Raw genomic sequence first — 18,988 nt, 5'->3', positions numbered from 1 at the left:
AGTGTAAGGTATTGAGTAGAAAGCACATGTCCTTTGTCTGTTCTTAGTGCAGGTACAGCAAGAAAGAATCATCCATTATACTATAACAGCTCCACCAGCTTTTCAAGGTCTTCTCTTCTCTTCTGTGGTTGTGTACCATTGGATTAGAATGGCAGTTTCCACATCAGTGATTACTGTCATGTAATATGAGAAAAAAAATGGAGAGAATATATTGACTTACCAGTTTCATTTTGTTTTTTCATGATGATTTGTGTTCTTTCACATTTTAAAGAGGAAACGTTCCTGTCATGTGGAACCGTCAACTGCTGGACTTGATTCCTTGCCCAGTGTGTATTTATTTCTGTTTTCCTCCATCCCTTTTTTCTTTAACAAATATTGACATGTCAGTAAACCAAGGACCTGGAAATAAAATGCTTCAAAAGCTCCTGAAAGTTCAGAAGAGAAATCTATATGATGAAAGATCTATTCATTTCACCTCGAGAGACAACTAGTACTGTACTGTGTAGACAATAATGGCAGAGAAAAGAATGCACACAATCTGTTTGTAGGCTAAACACTTTGGAAGTAACTGTAACAGACTCAATGCCTATGTCACCATGACATCAATTTGGGTAGGGCAAATAATTTGTACTATTTTTCAAATAAGCTTACCTTTACCCACAAATGTTTACCCAGACTGAAATACTGCAATGAACCAAATTTCAACTACAGCTTTTTACCAGGTCTCCTATTACAGATCTGAGTGCATTACAGGGCTGTGAAAACAGCTTTTTCCCAGAAGGTAATACAAATTAAGAGTACCATGCTGCCTGAACAGCACTGAGTTTGAAGGTCTTTTTTTGCAGTAGTCAGCAGCAGGGGTTCCCTTTAGAACTCTTCAGTTGTCACGAAAAAAAGCCAGGGCTTCATCTAGACCCCCTCCCAAAGTCCCTGTCACTACTGTCCTTTGCTATATTTCCTTTTGGATGTTACTATTCTTGCTTTGTTCCTACTTTGTTTTGAAGTGGATCAGGCCTCACGCTGATTGTATAATGTTGACGGACATTGTGTTTTTTTTTTCATCACCGCTGCTATCAGCAAAGATTATATCCAGAATCAGCAGTCAAGGTTTCCCTTGCTTTTTATCTGAACTACAGTGGTTTCTCTCTCCCTTTAATGCCTTTCCTTAACCTGATCCCTGCTGAGAAACCCTGAACAAAGTTTTGGGCTGCAAGAAAAAATTCTGACGTGTAATATAGCAATGGTTTTAGCTTGGAAACGCTTGGCTTGATAAAAAAGAGAACTTTCATCAAAGTGACAAGGGTCGTTAATGCCAGCTTTGTATCAAAGAGGGAGCTGGGGTAGCCTTACTAAATGAGCCATGACAAGTGTTAATGTGCAAAGATAGCTCATCTTTTTTCCAACATGTTTTTCCATTTCACAGTCCCCCATGTTGCATCTCTTTGTGTTGCTGCTTCTCATTTGTTAATTTTTTAAATACAAAGGGATCCTGCCAGCTCAGAATGGCTGGGACACTCATCACTCTTCATAGATGGCAGTACTCCAGGGATCGCTAAAGTGACTCTGCTGTGCAACATCTGCCAATTGAAATGTAGATGAAAAAAAGGCTTTTTGCCAATGCAAATGAAGTTGTCCTTATTTGAATGTTGTGTGGCTTCATGCAACAAACCATGTTTGTGCACCAGCCATTATTTAAGCTGTGGCATTGGTTGTTCTCTCCTGTCCTTTAAGTTCCTAGGCTGGTGATAAATGAAATCTTGAATCTTTTAAACCCTTCCCTCAATTTGCCACACTTTAAATGTTTTTTTGATTTGTTGCTTTCCTTTCTTGATCGAGGAAGAAAAGCTCCAGACAGCATCAGTGCTAAATTTCCTCTCTCTTTGCGTCTATCATTACCAATGGGCATTCTCTCTGATTTTGGCTTGTATTTAGGAGGTAGCTGCTGCCGAAAAGAGTCGAGGCGGACAACTAGTGGAAGAGCCCAAGACACTGCTGTTCAAAGCTAACACCTTCAGCCTCCAGGTGTCTATCCAGGACGTCCCACAGTTTTTGTGGAACATCAAGCCCTTCACCACTTGTCAGGTATGGATAGGCAGCTCTTCTATAAAAAACACAGCCCCATGCTTTTAGAGCTCACATAGTAGGTAGTAAACTGCTCTTGTTCACAGGACAAGGGACCTTTTGAAGCTGTCCTGTGTTTCTACTCCATTAACCTTCAGCATGAGAAGGACCATCTGCAAATACTCTCATCCCTTGTTAAGGAAGCACATTACTCATGCGTGCCCACTAAAACAAGCAATACTAATACAGACCTATTTTTGCTAAACAAGTTCACTTCCAAAGCTAATATGAGCTCCAAGTGTGTAGCTCATTCTTCCATTATTATCTTTCTCTCCTCTCTGCTGATGATATAATCTTAACTATCTGAACAGAAACTGTATAGGCATTAGACTTGTTATGGTGTAAAATAACATTTTGAAAGCATAGAGTGTAAAATAATTATATGTATTTATTAATTTGAACATTTAAAGCAATGATTCAATCAGTATCACCAGGCAACTTGATGCTCTAGCTTATTTTTACAGCTACGTTTTGTTTTCTATCTTTGCCCAAGATTTATTAACTAACATAATAAACAATTTTGTTTAGTAAGAGATTTTGATTAGTTCATGTTATATTCATTTTTCATACACTAATTTTATTTTTTCCTCATAACTGCTTCTTAATACATTGAGACATTTGAGTTTGCATAAAACAAGAAGTGTTTTTAAATTCTACTTATTGTAACTTATACTTAGCAATTTATGGTGCCAAACTATTCAAATATATCAGAAAAACACATAAACCCAGCTGGTTTATGTCTAGTTACAAGCACTTGGGGGGAAGAGACGTGTATTTTAATGGGAATTTAGTATCCATTTTAAGAGTTTTTGCCTAAGAACAGAAATTTTGGAACCATTTGTGCTCATACTGTATATCTAAAGATGAGTGTATTCTTATCATTTTGAAGTCTTGCATAAGTATGGTATACATTCACCTTTCTTTTTGTTTTCATTTCCTATTGCTCAGTGTGGTGTCACTTTAGCTAAGTAATCTTTTACCACACTTGGAGATGTGCATGACCAGTGCCACATAATAAAATAAAAAAACCCTGCCTCCTTTAAAATATATCCCAGATAGTGAAATTCTACGGATTCCCCACATTACTTCTGAATATACTTCAGAGTACTACAGGTATATAGTTTGAATAGTAGCCCTTTGCCAAAGGTGATGTCCAAAGGCAGGCTGTAAGAACAGTTTGAGTCTGTTCTATTTTGCTCTTGGTGGTTTTGTCCTGCTGTTAAATCAAGTCTATCTTAAGGCACTGCACTCTGATGCTATACCAGTTGGAAAAATGGCACATTAATTTCCTCCTCCTGGTAATTAGCAGTTCAGCAGGGAATGTGTAATTGCTATGGAAAACAATTTAAGCAGAAAGAAAAGCAGTCACATAATATATGGACCCAAATAAAAAAAATACAAATTGATGGTGACTGTTCTTTTATGTGTCTCTTTTATTTTCACCCATTTCACCCCCAGAAACCATTTCTATCTCCTAGGTTCCCATAAATTTCCTATTCCTATAAATAAATAATTTGTAAACTATTGACAGACAATTCCTGGTTGAAGTTCTTGTTCTGCCCCTGACTTATAATAGTGATATTCTGACATGTTTAAAAAAAACAGGTGCTATTGTAGCTGGCTCTTGCTATGGCAGGTGTTGATATATTCACTTCACAGTTGTTTTAGATAAAAGCATCTAGTATTTGATAAATGAGTTTAATTTCTATCCTTGTCATTTTATAGGAAAAGGAGCTTTGGGTAAAATCCCAAAGGCTAAGTAAGCCAGCAGGCTAAAAAAATAATTAAACAACCTTAATGTTCTCCCCAGGAATTCCCTTTTTCTCAAGTGTGGTGCAGCAACCAGCAACCCCTGCACTGTGCCTTCTCTCTGGAGAGATATAGTCCAGCCACTACCCAGCTGTCCTGCAAGATTAGCGTGCGACAGGTCAAAGGTCATGAGCAGATCCTTCAGGTCTACACATCTGTCGTTGAGGTTAGTCAACTCCTGGGGACTAGGAAAGTCTATCTATTTTCTAGGAAAGCAAAAGAAGGCTACTTGGCCCATCTAGCCCATTTGGTAATTAGTAGTTAATTGATCTAAGGATCTCATCCAGCTGTTTCGTGAAAGAAACAAGGGTATCTGCTTTAACAGCATGGCTGAGCGATATGTTCTGTAATCTCACTTATATTTTAACTATGATTGTAGATGTGCCTGAAGATAAAAAAAAGTGTGTGGATGATCTTTCAGGTCTTTCCCTCCTTGTGTAATTTTCCCTCGTGCCTGTTCTGTTTATTTGTACAGGTGTTTGTACACGTTGGTGAACATGTCAGTGCTATCTCAAGTTGCAGTCCCACCAGTATGTGATGAAGCCAGCAAAAACCCTGCACACATTACTGCCTTGCACACAGCTTAACCTGGGAATCCATTCACTCGCTATTAACCTCTATTCATCTTGTTTCATAGAGTGAAAAGGAAACCGTTCCATTCTTCACACAAGCGGACTGTACTGTGACCTCTCAGACTGGCCCAAAAGCCTTCAAAATCCCCTTCTCCATCCGGCAAAGGATCTGTGCCACTTTTGACACTACTAATGCAAAGGGCAAAGACTGGCAGCTTTTAGCACAGAAGCTTCACATTGAGAGGTAAGAGTGGAAAAACGTGTGAGATTCTCACAAGTACGGCTCCATGAACTCCGAGCCAGCGGTTTTTACATATGTAACTAATTGCTAAATCAAGTCAACTTGCTTTATTCATTCTTTTTTTTGGCCTCTTTTTTGTCAGGCAAGTTCTTTGTCAAGGGCCTCCTACAATTTGCTTACTGTTTGTCAGATTCAGTAAAAAGATATTTGGTCAGCATTTAATGTAATGGCCTGGATGTATTTAGTAAAGAAGGTGCTTGGTTTTTGTTGGGGTTTTTTTGCCGGATGGCATCCTCTCAACAAACAAATGTCTTTGTTCTGTTGATTTCATGTACCGTACCTCCAGTGCTCGCTATTTCACAACTGTAGGTGATTACCCCCTTGAACTGTGATAAACTGAAAAAATGCACACGATCCGCTGTTTATCCATTGATGTTTCTGAACAGGGTTTCAATGTTAAAAAATGGTGGTGCAATACTGCCTCGCAGGACACTAATCCTGGATTCAGTTCCAGACCTCCGAATGTCTGCATGGAGTCTGTATGTTCTCCCTGTGCTTGCATAGGTTTTCTTTGGATCCTGCAGTTTCTGCCCACAGTCCAAAAACATGTTCGCACCTTACATGGCTTCTGGGAAAACTGGCCCTGGTCTGAGTGGGTGTGCCTTTGAATGGACTGGGGTCCCAACCAGGGCGTACTCTGCCTTGCGCCCATTGCTTGCAGGCATAGGCTCTAAATTGGAAGGAGCGTTTAGAAAATGGATGGATAGATATAGTAGACCGGCCGTTCTTATTGTTCAGTTTCAAAGTACTTGCAAGATAGAGGGTTTTTAAAGGGGAATACCATTGAGAAGGGAACTGAACAAAGAGCTTCACACTCGTTAACAAGCTCAGTGGAGAGAGAGAATGTCTGCAGTCCTTCAGGGCTACATTGATAATATGTTCTTGATGGTTTCCAATAACTTGATAGCTTTAATGTGGAACTGAGAGGAGAGGTGAAATGCAAGCCGTAATACCTCGTGGACCTGAATGAGTGGATTTGAGCCCGGCTGTAAAACAGCAGAAGCGTGTGATAACAGAAGCAGGGAGACAGAAGAAAGGGTCATCATAAAATATGAGTCAGTGCCACAGCTGTGAAAGTTGTACCCCCTGGGAGTCCCAGCTCGCCGCCACTGGGCTGTGTTCCCAGAGAAGGCAGAAGGAGGTGATTATGTCTCTGGGAGCCTTGGCTCGTTGTGCCACATGTCCTCTGGAGGCTTTGCCACTGCCAGAAGTGTGGAGCAAGGGAGACCTGTGGTAGTCTGGTGCACGTGGAATCCATTTCAGACTGCCAGCGGTAATTTACTCCTGCGTCCGTCTTCGCTCGGTTATCTTGCATCATATTGTACTTGCGGTATTGTTGATGGTCGCTCTCCATCACAGGTTTATCTGGGGTATCATTTTCAGATACTGTCAGATACGATGTAGATTTAATTATAGATCGAGGGTGGGGGGGTTGCGTTGCGGAAACCAGAAGCGATTTATCTCTCAGCTTCCCAGTGCTGACAAGTGACCAAATACTTTTTTTTTTCTTGCTTTGGGTTGTTGGGTTTAAGGGGGATTAAAAATCAGAGGAAAAGCCAGCGGGACGGTAACAGTGCCGCTTGTAGTACAACTATAATCCCTCCTGTTTTTGTAAAACACCTGCAAAACTGTAGATGGGCTGTAAGATGCACAATACATCTCAGAGGATTAATTGCTGTTAGAGACACTCATGAGGGTGTAGGTACAAATGAGCACCCAAGGGAAAAACATATTCCTTTTAAAATTAGCAGGAACAAACCACACCTTTTCAAGTATGAAAAAGAAATCATGTGTTAATGTTTTGGATATCTGATCTTTCAATGTGCCATGTATATTAAAAGGAAAAATTCCTTTTTTAGCGATAAAAAAACTCCACAATTAATATTTGCTCAATGCGGTAAGAAATTCTATTCTTTCCACATTTAAGGAGGGAAAGACCATAATTTTTAACGTTTTGAATGCAATTCTGGTTGCACTCCAGCAGCAAAATCTGCAGGGAAATATACGTTTTTTATGTAACCAAATGTAAAAAATTTGAGTGTCTACGGTTTTTATTTCGCCAAATTCAGTTGCAAGGAGGATCAAGAGGAAGCACTCCTGCGGTTGAATAATAAAACTTGTTTTAATGCAAGGTTACATTGCCCTCTGCTGGACACTTACGTGAACTACAACACTTGATTAAATTAGTCAAAGAACTTCACAGAAAATATATTTCTTTTCTACACTGGGAAATCTTTTTAGGAAAATAAACTGAACAATAAAATAAACAGGGTCTCTTTTTTTTCAAACATACAGTTACTCAGAAACAGAGCTTGTGAAGGGGGCTATATTAATGTGAGACAGGTCTAGGTAAGTCTATTCTTACTGCTGAGCATAAAAGCAATAGATCACTAGAATGGGCAGGCAGCTCGCTGATCAGTTTCGACAGCACAAAACGAGGACTGTTAGGAATTAAAGCAGAGTTAGTTTTTAGTTCCTTACAGTTCTCTGTACACCGACAATCATGTTCCATTTTGCTGTCACCAACAGGTTAACTATATATCACTTTCATTTTGTAGGACTCTTATCTAGCAGTGAGTTATAGGGATTTTTCTGTTCACAATGCCTGACTGATAAAAGGTTGAGTCGACTGCTAGTAAACCAAAACTGTTGAAGAACACCCAGTCTAAATGTTAGACCTTGACTTACAGTACTGTACCATGTTTCAAAACACTCAAAACGCTCAGTTAGCCTTTTTCTGAGCTGCCCTCTTAAATGTACTGCATAGATATGAAGAAATATTGAGGACATTCCAGTTCCTACTGCTGTATCTGCAATAGTTTCTATGAGATGTAAAAATCCATCTGTTTTCTAATCTTCTTGTAATTCAGGGTCGTGGGGCAGCTGGGGTCAATCCAAGCAAGCAGTGGGCACAAAGCAGGGTACAGCCTTGACAGGACGCCAGTCCATTGCAGGGCAAACAGACATGCACAGACACGTACCAGGGCCACTTTTCCCACAAGCCTAACCTAAAAGTATGTCTTTGGACTGTGGGAGGAACCCGGAGCACCCGGATGAAGCTCAGGAGATGACAGTCAGCATATACTGTGCAAAGTCCACACAGATAGCACCCCAGACTCAGAATTGAACCGAGGGCATGAGTGCTGTGAGGCAGCAGTGCTAATCACTGCACCACCATGCTGCCCAGATATAAGAATATGCATGGTTTTTGTCACTATCTGAATTCTGTTCCTTTTTTCCCCCATCCTGTTAGGAACCTGTCCTACTTTGCCAAGCAGAAGAGTCCATCAGCAGTAATCCTAAACTTGTGGGAAGCCCGGCACCAGGATAATGGAGACCTGGACTCACTGGCAAGTGCCCTGGAAGAAATCAGCAAAATCCACTCGAAAAGCCCTGTGAACACTGAGGGCCAAGTGGAAAACACAGAGTTCAGCTACGCGGGCTAGAGCTCGGGGGAGTGGTGGGTGTGAGCCGGGGAAGGTTGAAGTAGAGTGAAATCCACTAACTCTGGCAGCTGTCCCTATCGCCTGAGACGGCTTGGACTACTGAATATAGCGCTGAGAAGAGCAGAAGAAAATTCTGTGATTTAAAAGATTGAAAGTAGGGCATGCTGAAGAGCCAGGTTTGGTGACTGTCCTGCAGGGGGAGTGAGAGGTGCATCTTGGGAGTGGTTTCTACTGTCCCTTGGAAGTGTGCGAGGAGCTAGGCTCATCTACCGTGGAAGTAAAAGTCAGGCCCGTCTCCCCTGGTCATCTCATTTCTCCTCACTTACAGTACAGTATTTGCCAGGGAGCATCCCTTGATATTGTGTTGTTTCTGTCTGTTTTTTTTTAACTGCTCTTCAGCTTTCAACTTACCAAACAAAATCCATCTGGGGTGTTTCTGCAAAAAACCCTCAGGTCACCGTTAATTCTGTTGACTGTCAATTCCTAAAAAGAGTTGTCTGTATGGGTAAAGGCAACATGAGAACATCACATGGAAAATATTCACACTGTTGGTACCGACCAGACCTGTTGACCTTGGAAACAAGTTGTTGGCTTTCTGAATGATTTCTGTAGCTGTAGTGAATAGCTTTTGTCGTAAATTGCCATCATTTTACAAATTGCGGGGTCTTGCTTTTATTAATAGAGCTATGATTTTATAATCTTCCCAATTTATTACAGAAAAGATCTTCAGGATTGGCATAGAAGGAACTGTATTACCAGAAATGTTTGAAAAAGCTTTTTCTTTTTATGAGCATCAATGCCAGTGAGGTGAATGGCTTGTCAATAATATGTTTTTAAAACTGGAAGAAAAAAAACACAGATTTTGGGAGAAGGTGCATATTGTCATTGTGTTTCAAACTATTGTATTTCACAACAGGGTTCTTTTGCCTACAGCTGTAAAAGTAACTGTTTAACAATCAATGGAAAACAGGTTGGATTTATGTGACACTTTTGCCTATGCCTGAAAGTCAGAGATTGTATTTCTTTGAGTTTCACATCCCTGTTTTTTTAAATCAGCTTTGTTTAAAAAACAAACTCACTCCTGGTTACCCAAAGCTGTTAACACAATTGAGTGATCAAATAAGTTCTTTTCAATTGATCTAGAAAGGGATTGTTGGTCATGTAGTGTGTTAAAAAGCCATGAAACTCTTCAAAGCTGCCACTTATCGGTGTGGAAGGTGTTATTCATTTGGCAGCACAGTTTGTCACAGCACACAAGAACCTGATATTTTAAAAAACAAGCAGTAGAGCCTTTGTGAATGAAGTGTGGCCTGTTGAAAGATAAAGCAGTCTGTGTGTAGCTTATACTTCTGCACCCAAATTTTCTAAACTTCACATTTAGAACTTAGGATGCACCTTACAATTAAAAATGTAGTGTGGGGTGCAAAGAAAAGAGGTGATCAGATCGCATGGGAGTGCTGTCCATCAAACCAGCAGTTTTGTTGATTTAACAGACGGATGTTATAGACTACACCAGTATTTTCTGCAGTATCTGCTTAGTTTACCACGAGACAAGCAAAGTCATGGGGAGATGCAAGGTGCCCTATTGATTGACACTGAAATGATTAGTAGTTTGTCCATGGATTGAATTTCACAAACATCTTGATAGAACATCTAACAACATGTATCGTTTATCTTAATGCATGCTTTTTTATTGTATTCATTTCCTTCTAGGGTTCAAATGCAGATTTCTGGTAAATGTTACATAGGGAATATGAGGGCCTGCAGACCAGACAATGACCACATGCTCACTTTGTGACACCCTGACAGTGCCTGACAAGAGAATGAGCACCAATAGGTGCTGACACCCATCAAGTCTCAATGTTTGTTTTTTTTGCCTGAAACTAAGAGGAAGGGGGCCCCAACTTTGAGTAACACTCATTCTACCCTGGCAATGTTTTGCCAACAGTTGGCTGCCAGTTGGCTACAGTTACTTAATAACATGACCCAAAAGAGCTTCATCTGACCTTTAGTGTTTGACTTCATTGGTAGTGTCACTCACACACCCAGCTTTTTTATTTTGTTCCATTTTGTGACAGTTTTATAATCCTTTGATTTTTTTTCCATTGAGTTTATTTACATAGGATAAGCCTGTTGAGATCAAGAATTGTGTTGTCCAGATCGTTTTGCAAACTTGCCTTACCTTATTAAACTTCCTGAGTTCTTCTTGTTTCCTTTCTCTTTTCATCTCTTTATCCTTCTGTAATCCTCTCAATAATTGTTTTGCTTGCTCTATACATATAAATTTGTCTAAGCCGAGCTGTGTGCTACCTGGAGTGTTATATTCCTAGTTTACAGATAACAGATTAAAGCACATTTCTGAATGTCTCATGTTAGGTTCTGTTAAACTGAGACAACGAGCAAAGTACAGAAAGACTTACAGGTATGCAGCCCCGTGTTCCAAAAGACTGCATTTAAATAAACAAACTAGATGTTCTTCAGAGATGAAATTCAAAGAACAGCACAAAAGAATAAGATGTGTTCTATAATCTCTCTAAAATGTTCAAACACCATTACATTTTAGAATATGTGTTTTGTACTCAAATGATTTTGTGAAACATTTCGGAATGTATTCAATAATGTTTTTTTTTTCCTTTTATACTCTTAAACTGAAGACCAACTTGATTAGACTTAGTTTTCATTATATTTACCTAAAACCAACTGTAATAATTCATATTACCTGTTGCAATACAGCTCTAAGTGCAGGAGGGGCTTTGCTGGGCAGTCTGTAGCTTTTGTAAAGGAGATACAGACGATTTACCTGGGATGAGGAAAAATAGAACATTTCATGAAGGTGATTCTTTTGTTTCAGTGGTAAGAGAAACACACGCAGCTACAAAGAGATTCTGACAGCATCTTAACCTGATTCTCAAGAACCCTATGTCTTTCCCCAGACACGTGAATACAGGAAAGCCTTCTCTTATCTAGTTAAACAACGTTTGCCGGGTTGATTTATGTGTAATGACAGAACATAAACCAGGGAGCGGTTGCAATTATAGTAAGACAAAAGAAAAACTGCAGTTTAGAGTAATCACAGAAGTCCACTGGGATACAGTAGACAATTACGCTTATTCTGCATTCCATGTTAACGATATTGTTCGCTTAATTAATTTTTGTGCTCAATGGTCTGTATATTGGCGAAGCCCATTAAGGGCATTTAAAGTTATTTGGGGAAACTCTCAAAAGGCAAGACAGGGACTCTGTGTATTGAGCTGGAAAGACAACAGCTGTTGTCGTGCTCTTTACCGAGTTTGTAGTCTGAGCACAGGGACGTATCTTTTGATCCTTCTGATCCAACTGGATAGAAAGGAATCTGTGCCGTATAACTCTTCTGCTACTAGTGTAAATTGGCCTCCCTAGAGACAACAGGGTAAGGGACTTGAAAATTTGTTGTGATATGTTGTGGTTTCTGGTGCTTGTTGTTTACTACATGTAAACTGTTTTATTGCTTCTCCTAACAATAATTGTTCCATCCCACACATAGTACAATTACAGACTCTCACGAATTTCAACATGACAGAATGTTGCACCATTAAGCTGTCCTATTTCTCTCTTCCATTTTCTGTAATGAGCTTTCCCCTCATGTTAGGCACCATGCCCAAGACACCTTTGGTAGCATATGTTCTCATTTTAAGGGGATGAACCATTTCCAGAAACTTGTGCTTCAGATCCCAGAAATGGCTTGTTTTAATTGATGGGGTAAGACTTTTTTTTAAAGGACCAAAGGGGTAGAAGAACTGTGTTTCATTATGTACCGAAGGTGAGTATTTCCACCTCTATTTGGTGGATAGAATACTATTCAGCAGCAATCAAAGAGATATATTATAGAGTCTTAACATACCTCTACTCTGTCTCAAGATGTCCTGGGCACTGTGGATGTTTCCTATGTATATCTTACCTTGATTACAGTAAGAAAAAAAATATTTTTGGTTGGGATCATTTCACCTCAATGAATGAAAAATATTTAGAAAGAATATTCCCCAATTTCATGCACTTGTTGCTACAGGGTTATTGACCACAATATTTTTTATTTATTTTATTTTTATGAACACTTAAACCTCAGTTTCTTACCTATATGTACAGTAGTACTGTTGGACCTACACTTGTCTATCATTGCTATTTCAAAACTGTATGTTATTTTTAGGATCTGGACAAGTCTTAACCATCTGCAAAAACCTGCACAATTAATTCGTCAAAAGGAACACACCGCAAAAGCTAGACTTTACTACTCTTCTGTAGATGTTCTCACTGAGATTTCTGAAGTGGGATTTCTTTACAATGTCTCATTATACAGTCTTTAGTCTGGCTCTGGAAACCTTGCAAAGCTACAGACAAAAGTGTTTGACTAAACTTATGCTGGAGCCTTGCAATGTTTGCTTTGTTTGTTAGGAAATTCAGAACACGTTCTGATGACATCTGGACATGCAATGGTCCCCTTCGTTTTTTTTTTTGTTTGTTAGTTTCAAAAGGCTAACAAATCAGATCGTGAGCATTTGCTGTTTGCAGCGGATAGGAAAAAGACAGCTGTGATAACGTCAATTGAGGTAAACATACAGTACATACAGCATGCGCACTTGTTGTAATCTTTTGTAGAGGAGAGCTGACTGTGAAAAACAGGTATTACATGTGGTCTTATCTCATTATCTTGGAAGTGGAAAATACAAGTTTTCTCTAATTGTGCAGGCTTGTCCAAAGCAAAACTGAAAAGGATGAGCAGCAGTGCTTTGGGCAAATGTTTATCTATAGAGTGACTTAGGTGATTGTGTTTACTGCAATGTTTTGAAGTGAAAGGCTAATGTTTTTCTACATATGTGTAAGGTTTCTGTTTAAAATTTACTTCATGATAAGGGTTGAGGTTCACCTGCATTTTTTTGTTACCACTGCTTTTCATAGGGGTGTTGCAAGCAATTTCCACTGGCAGCATTCGTACCAGCAATGGTGTATTTAGTTGAGAGAAGGTGGCATGGCGCTGTGGGATTTTTAATGGGCTGTGCTTGTGTGTGAGTAAGTGCTTTCAGTGGGAGCTACATTGATTCACACCTCACCACTGAATTCCCACTGTGGTGAAAACAAAATGATGAGCAGATCAGGGAAATAAAAAAGAAAAAGACATGCTGCTTTTCAAACTAAAAAACAGCTGTGAAACAGTGTGGAGTGTCCAACTTTACATTGTATCTCTTTCAACATTAAATATTAAAAGGTATTTTCAAACAGTACTGTAAATCCACTCTTATGTTCACCTCAATCAGATTCACCCACATATTCTACTGTTTCCATTTATTTATTGTGTGTGGTTTGTTTGATTAAAAAGTCTGAACTGTAGTATATATATATATCACTTACAAAGATTTTAAAATAGAGCTGTTTCCCTACCAGCATTTTATCTACAATGTTATCTGCAAACGATTTTCAAAATGAGTGTGATTAAACAATACTATCCATTTGTGTGAAACAATGTGCCATTGCTTTTTCTCAAGTAGGTAAAAACCTAGACCACAAAATCACAAGCTCACAAACCCATTTTTGATTCAATAATAGAAAATGACACATTTATGACAGATGGAAATGTTCAAGATAGAAGTAAAGATCATATGAGCATAAGCATAAAGATCAGCATAAAAACTTCTTTCTAACATCTAGCAAATATTGCAGAAAAAATACATCAACCCTTTATTGACTTTTTAAAGACAGACACCAACCCCCCCCCCTCCCGGTCCCCAAGTTCTTCAAAAATTCAATGCCTGATTTTGAAAGAAAATTAAAACCAATCTTTTTTTTTAAAAAGGCCAAACTCTAGTAGTGTGCTTTAGTGCATGCTCAACTTGTGTCAGATTGGTCTAGTCTAGTTTCTGTCTCTAATTAGTTTGTTCAAACAAGTTCAAGAAAACTATCTGAAAAAGGATCTGACTCAACTGCATTTCATCCATGTAAATGTGAAAGACATATCCATAGCTTCCTAACATAATTCTATTACACTTTTGTTCATCTTTGTACACTGTGTTAATCTTTTATATAATAAACACTTTTAACAGTGTCTTAATTATGGTTTGACACCTGAGTTCTTCACGTTTTGCTGCCAGTGCAGTTTCTTAAAAATGCCATTGTTTTTGGATTGGTTTGACTTTATTCCCCAACAACTTTAAAGAAAGACATTTTCCATAAAGCATGGCCTTGGCTTCATGTCACAATTCTCGTGCCTTGTATAACTACTGTAAATGCTGAATGTTGTACAATAAAGATGGGGTTGATTAAAAAAAAATGAATTACTAGGCTGCAACAGCTTTTTAGTGCTGAACAGATGTACATGTTTGGTAATGCCAGGGCAGCTGTGTGTTATATTGTATTTAAAATTATGGACATTTTGGATGTTTTCTGTACAGTAGAATTTGCAAATGTATATGCAGCCTTTTGAAAATAAATGTACAGTTGGAAAAACCTTTACATTTAGTTGAATAAAAAGTTTTTTTTTTCCCCCTTGAGGAACTTGTTGTTCTTGTAATTACTGTATTATTCAGTAGTCGGGTAAAAGTCTAAATGAGTTGCCAGATATAGAGGGATAGCATTCTTAAAACTGGCATTAACTGGCTGAGAAAATGACAGTGCTGGCCGAAGATAAGGAATGAGCCAGGGAGGCAGCTGCAACAATGGAGATTGTGTAGGGAAGAGAGCTAGAAAATGCACACGCAGTTGTGAGCAGCCAGGGAGTATTTAAACATAGGAGACTGGAAGTATGACATTAAAATATGACCTCCTCCAGAACATTTGTTAAATAGCACAATTTTTTAGAATTCCAGATACATTCGGGTGAGCAGTTGCTCAAGAGGAAAGTTAATTATACACACCAGAAGAAGGCTGCACAACTGAAATGTTGTGAGTTTTTTCTTTATTCTTACTTGTCTGGAATTAACCTCTACTTGTTTGTTTCTTTAGAGATATTTTGATCCTTGCATAATTTTATTGTTTGTTGTTACTAAGGGATAATGTTTTCATTAGATATTTGTGTGCATTTCACCTGTCTAGCATATAGTTGTTAAAAAATAGATATTTTTTATTTATACTTTATTTTACTATATATATATGTTGCCTTAACACAACAATATTATGGGTGAACAACCAGCAATAATGATTATTAATCCCAGTTTTTGAATCAGAATTACAGGTTTTGAAAAAAAATCTGCAGGTTTATGTCAACTGTCCACAAGGTGTCACTGCCGCAGAGACTGCGTGCCATCTAAAAATTAAGTGTTGTCCTAATAAAGTAAAACAACACAATAAATCAGGGATATCATGGTGGGTTTAATCAATCTGTTACCACTCCTTTCTATGTTAATATGTTTTTCTCTACCTACTTTAGACCACAATCAGAAAATTGCACCAATATTTATCAGTATTATTTTTAAATGTATATGCATAGTACAGGTTAAAGTGTGTACATTATGCACAAACACTGTGGAAATACAAGAAATTTTAAGGAAATACTGCTCAATGCAGTCATGACTATCTGTTGAGGCTGTTTTGCTTAGTTTTGAGCTCAATATGATTCCTGGAATGTCCTTCTTCAGCACCATCTTGAACAAAATGACAATTTCATACAGCTAGCAGAATTCCATACTATCAAGCAAACAAGCTTTCAAAAATCATCCATGAGGTGACAAGAAACCCTTTTTGCTGCTGACAAGGACATTCAGGATTTTGTAGATGACAAGAGGACCAGAGCACACAACAGACAGAAGGCCAGCGAGTGCTGTAAAGATGGTGCCCAAACTCATCTAATCATCTAATCCAGTCTGAAAATATATTTCTCAAAGCAAACTGGCAGTGCTGTGGATTATAACACCTCTTGTGCTAATGTAAGCCCTGAGTTGTTCTGCATTAATCACAGCATCAAAAATACCACATCACTTTTGTCTACAGTAGATGTCTCTGTCAGAGCCTTGTAATTAGTCTAACCCAGGCAGGACCAATTTCATTAAGCTGTTAATTAATTGCCCAGGCAGTGTGTGTAAATCCGCAAAAAAATTCTGCCAGTTTTTAATCCCTCCACCATTATCCCCCCACCCACCAGCACACACACAAAGTATCATTTCCTTTTCAAATATCTTTTGTAATTATGTCAACCAGCCTTCTTCCAGACTCTGTGTGCTTTTGCTTTTATTACATTTAATCTCTTGCCGGCCAGTTTGGAAGAGTAAACAGCTCCTTATTACAGAAAGTCCCCTTATCTTGTTGGCTGTGTGATGAGGTAAACACGCAGCCAGCACTGCTGTTTCCTGGCTTTGTAAGAGCAAGTGGGGAAAACAGGCTTGAGTCACAGTCGTGCAGGGAGAGAGAGGTGGTTTGTAAGTATCTTTATTTATAAACATAACAGGACATGGGCTGAGAAGTCCTCTTCACACCTGTTTCAGCTTCAGTCAGTTCCCAACCTTTAAGCAATAAGCACAGCACGATGTATGCAGTTTCTGTATTTGATTTAGTTCTGATTGAGTAAAATATTCGATTTACTCTGTTTCGTCATTATAGTTAAGTTACAGAATTAACCGTGACAGTGGTTTATAAAGACTAAATGGATAAATAGCTGAATAGTTACTACCATTTCACTGAACCTTGGAAAATGCTGAATGACATGTAATATCTGGGTTCTCCTCCAAACCTCCAATTTGCAGTCAGTGGTAGAAACCAGAGCCCTGGCCAGCAGTCACTGAGTCATTGAGAAACAAAGATCAACAGGTGTACACATTTATCAGGCAAAACGTGTTGGTGCTATAGGACACCAGAAAAAGGAAGAGGATGCATCTTTTTGCACAAAGGTACATCAACCATAGAGCTCAAGGAAAATGATGTTAAAATGGAGTTCTAAATGCATTTCTTCAAGGTGTTTTAGGAGTGGGGCCAGCTATTTTTCTACTACTGATACCCTGCTGTAACAAATGGCAAAACAAGCTTTTTTATTTTAATTAGGATGTTATCACAGCCAGGGCAATGAATGCAGCCAAAAGGAGGTTGTGGTTTATTTATTCTTTTAACAATGAACTCGGGTTCCCTGAGATAAGTTCATTCTTAAACCTTTCTTACTCTGCTAGCCCCCTCTGCTGTCAGGTTCACTGTCTTGTTCTTGATTTCTCCAAAGCTCTCCCACAGCAGTTCCTGATACAGCCTCTCCCTCTCGCAAATGCAACGATGTAGCAAACACCTGCTATGAGGGATGAGGGAACACCAGTTTAAATAGGGAGGAGCCTAGCTGTCAGGTACAAGGATTGTAAGGGACGACAGCTGGCTCCTCTTAGGCAGTCATTTGAGCTGACTGTCACAGATGTCTTTTCTAAATGATCTCTTTTAAGTTGCTTGGAAATTACGCCAGTCTGATTTTTTAATCTAGAAATATATGTCAATAATTACGTCATAATTAGGCAAAGCATAACTACAGTACCTTTCTTTTAGAAAAAGCAATCTCTTAGTAAAAGTCAAGTATAAGTTCCTTTCTGTTTTGGGATGGGCTTACACACATTTACTTACACTTGAACAGACAGTTTATCAAAATGGCCAAATACACATTTCTGATACTGAAGCATTTTTCTTCAAATGAAAGAGGTTTATGTTTTTTGGCTTCCCCCCACCTTCCAAACATGAAAAAAGATTGGTGTCTGTAGGATTGTTCCTATCAGCTTGTGCGTTTGCCCTGCTATGGAGTGGTGTGACTGATTATTGACAGATAAAAGTTTGCCATTTAAAAAACTTCAGGATATAAAAGTTGTATTTTTTTTAGGTAAAACCACCTAAAGCTAACAAAATTTTAAAGTACAACTAAAACTGTCCCTCTCCACACCTACTGTATGGTCACGAGCTTTGCGTAGTGCCCAAACAAATGACATTGAGAGTACGAGCAGAAATTTGTTTTTTCTCTGTAGGTCTGCTGGGTTTACAAAATGGAGGTAGTTTGTATTTGGAGAGGATGGCCCCAAGGCAATAAGCCAGCAACCATGTCGCCCTGTAGCTCTCAACTGGTTCCTGGGAAGCTACAGTTGCTGCTGGAAGTCATGTTAGTGGGGCCAGTGGGGGGCACCCACCCTGCAGTCTGTATGAGTCATAATGCCACAGTATAGTGGCAGGGAGAATATACTGTAGTGGGCGCCATCTTTTGGATGAGACTTTAAACCGAGGTCATGACTCTCAGTGGTCATTAAAGATCCCCGGGGGCAGGCTCAGGACACACTGGGAGGATTTTTTCTCTCAGTTGGTCTGGCAACACCTGGAAATCCCCCAGGAGGAGCTGGAGACTGTTACTGGGAATAGGAATCTCTGGTCTGCCCTGCTCCGGCTTTGACCACCACTACCCTCTCCAGGAGTATGTGGTTACAATATGGATGAAACTAAAACTGTTTTACAATAAATTGAAACTGAGTAATAATGAAAAAATGAACGATAATATGGAAGAAGCTGAAGTAAAACAATAACCTTTAAATATATACAGTATATTAGATGTATTATTCCAACATGGAAATTCCATGATATACATTGATCAAATAATCCAGGAAAAGTTTTTTAAAGGTCTGCTCCTGGCAGTGAGAAAGATGCACTGTACATTGCAAAGGCAAAGCAATATTCTCTCACATGTGGAGAAGCACTGTTTCGTAGGCAGAACCCAGACACACTGGGCAAAGATCCTAATAGCATTTACCATTTAGATTATAGGAATACCAGCT

The 18,988-nt window shown here is 39.0% G+C and overlaps 1 protein-coding gene across 1 annotated transcript in view; it reads left to right on the top strand.

Annotated features, from left to right (window-relative positions):
* The window catches only part of unc5db (unc-5 netrin receptor Db), a 241,043-nt gene extending 226,286 nt beyond the window's left edge, over nt 1-14,757 (top strand). Inside the window, exons 14-17 of the mRNA XM_015340831.2 lie at nt 1,933-2,082; nt 3,932-4,096; nt 4,568-4,746; nt 8,057-14,757. Coding sequence (XP_015196317.2) covers nt 1,933-2,082; nt 3,932-4,096; nt 4,568-4,746; nt 8,057-8,249 — 687 coding nt within the window. The 3' untranslated portion in view covers nt 8,250-14,757. The remainder of the gene's footprint in view (nt 1-1,932; nt 2,083-3,931; nt 4,097-4,567; nt 4,747-8,056) is intronic.
* The last annotated feature ends 4,231 nt before the right edge of the window (nt 14,758-18,988 follow it).

Source organism: Lepisosteus oculatus, chromosome 2 (assembly GCF_040954835.1).
Source record: "Lepisosteus oculatus isolate fLepOcu1 chromosome 2, fLepOcu1.hap2, whole genome shotgun sequence".
NCBI lineage: Eukaryota > Metazoa > Chordata > Actinopteri > Semionotiformes > Lepisosteidae > Lepisosteus > Lepisosteus oculatus.
Note: the sequence above shows the minus strand (reverse complement) of the source record. Positions and strands in the feature narration are given on the sequence as shown.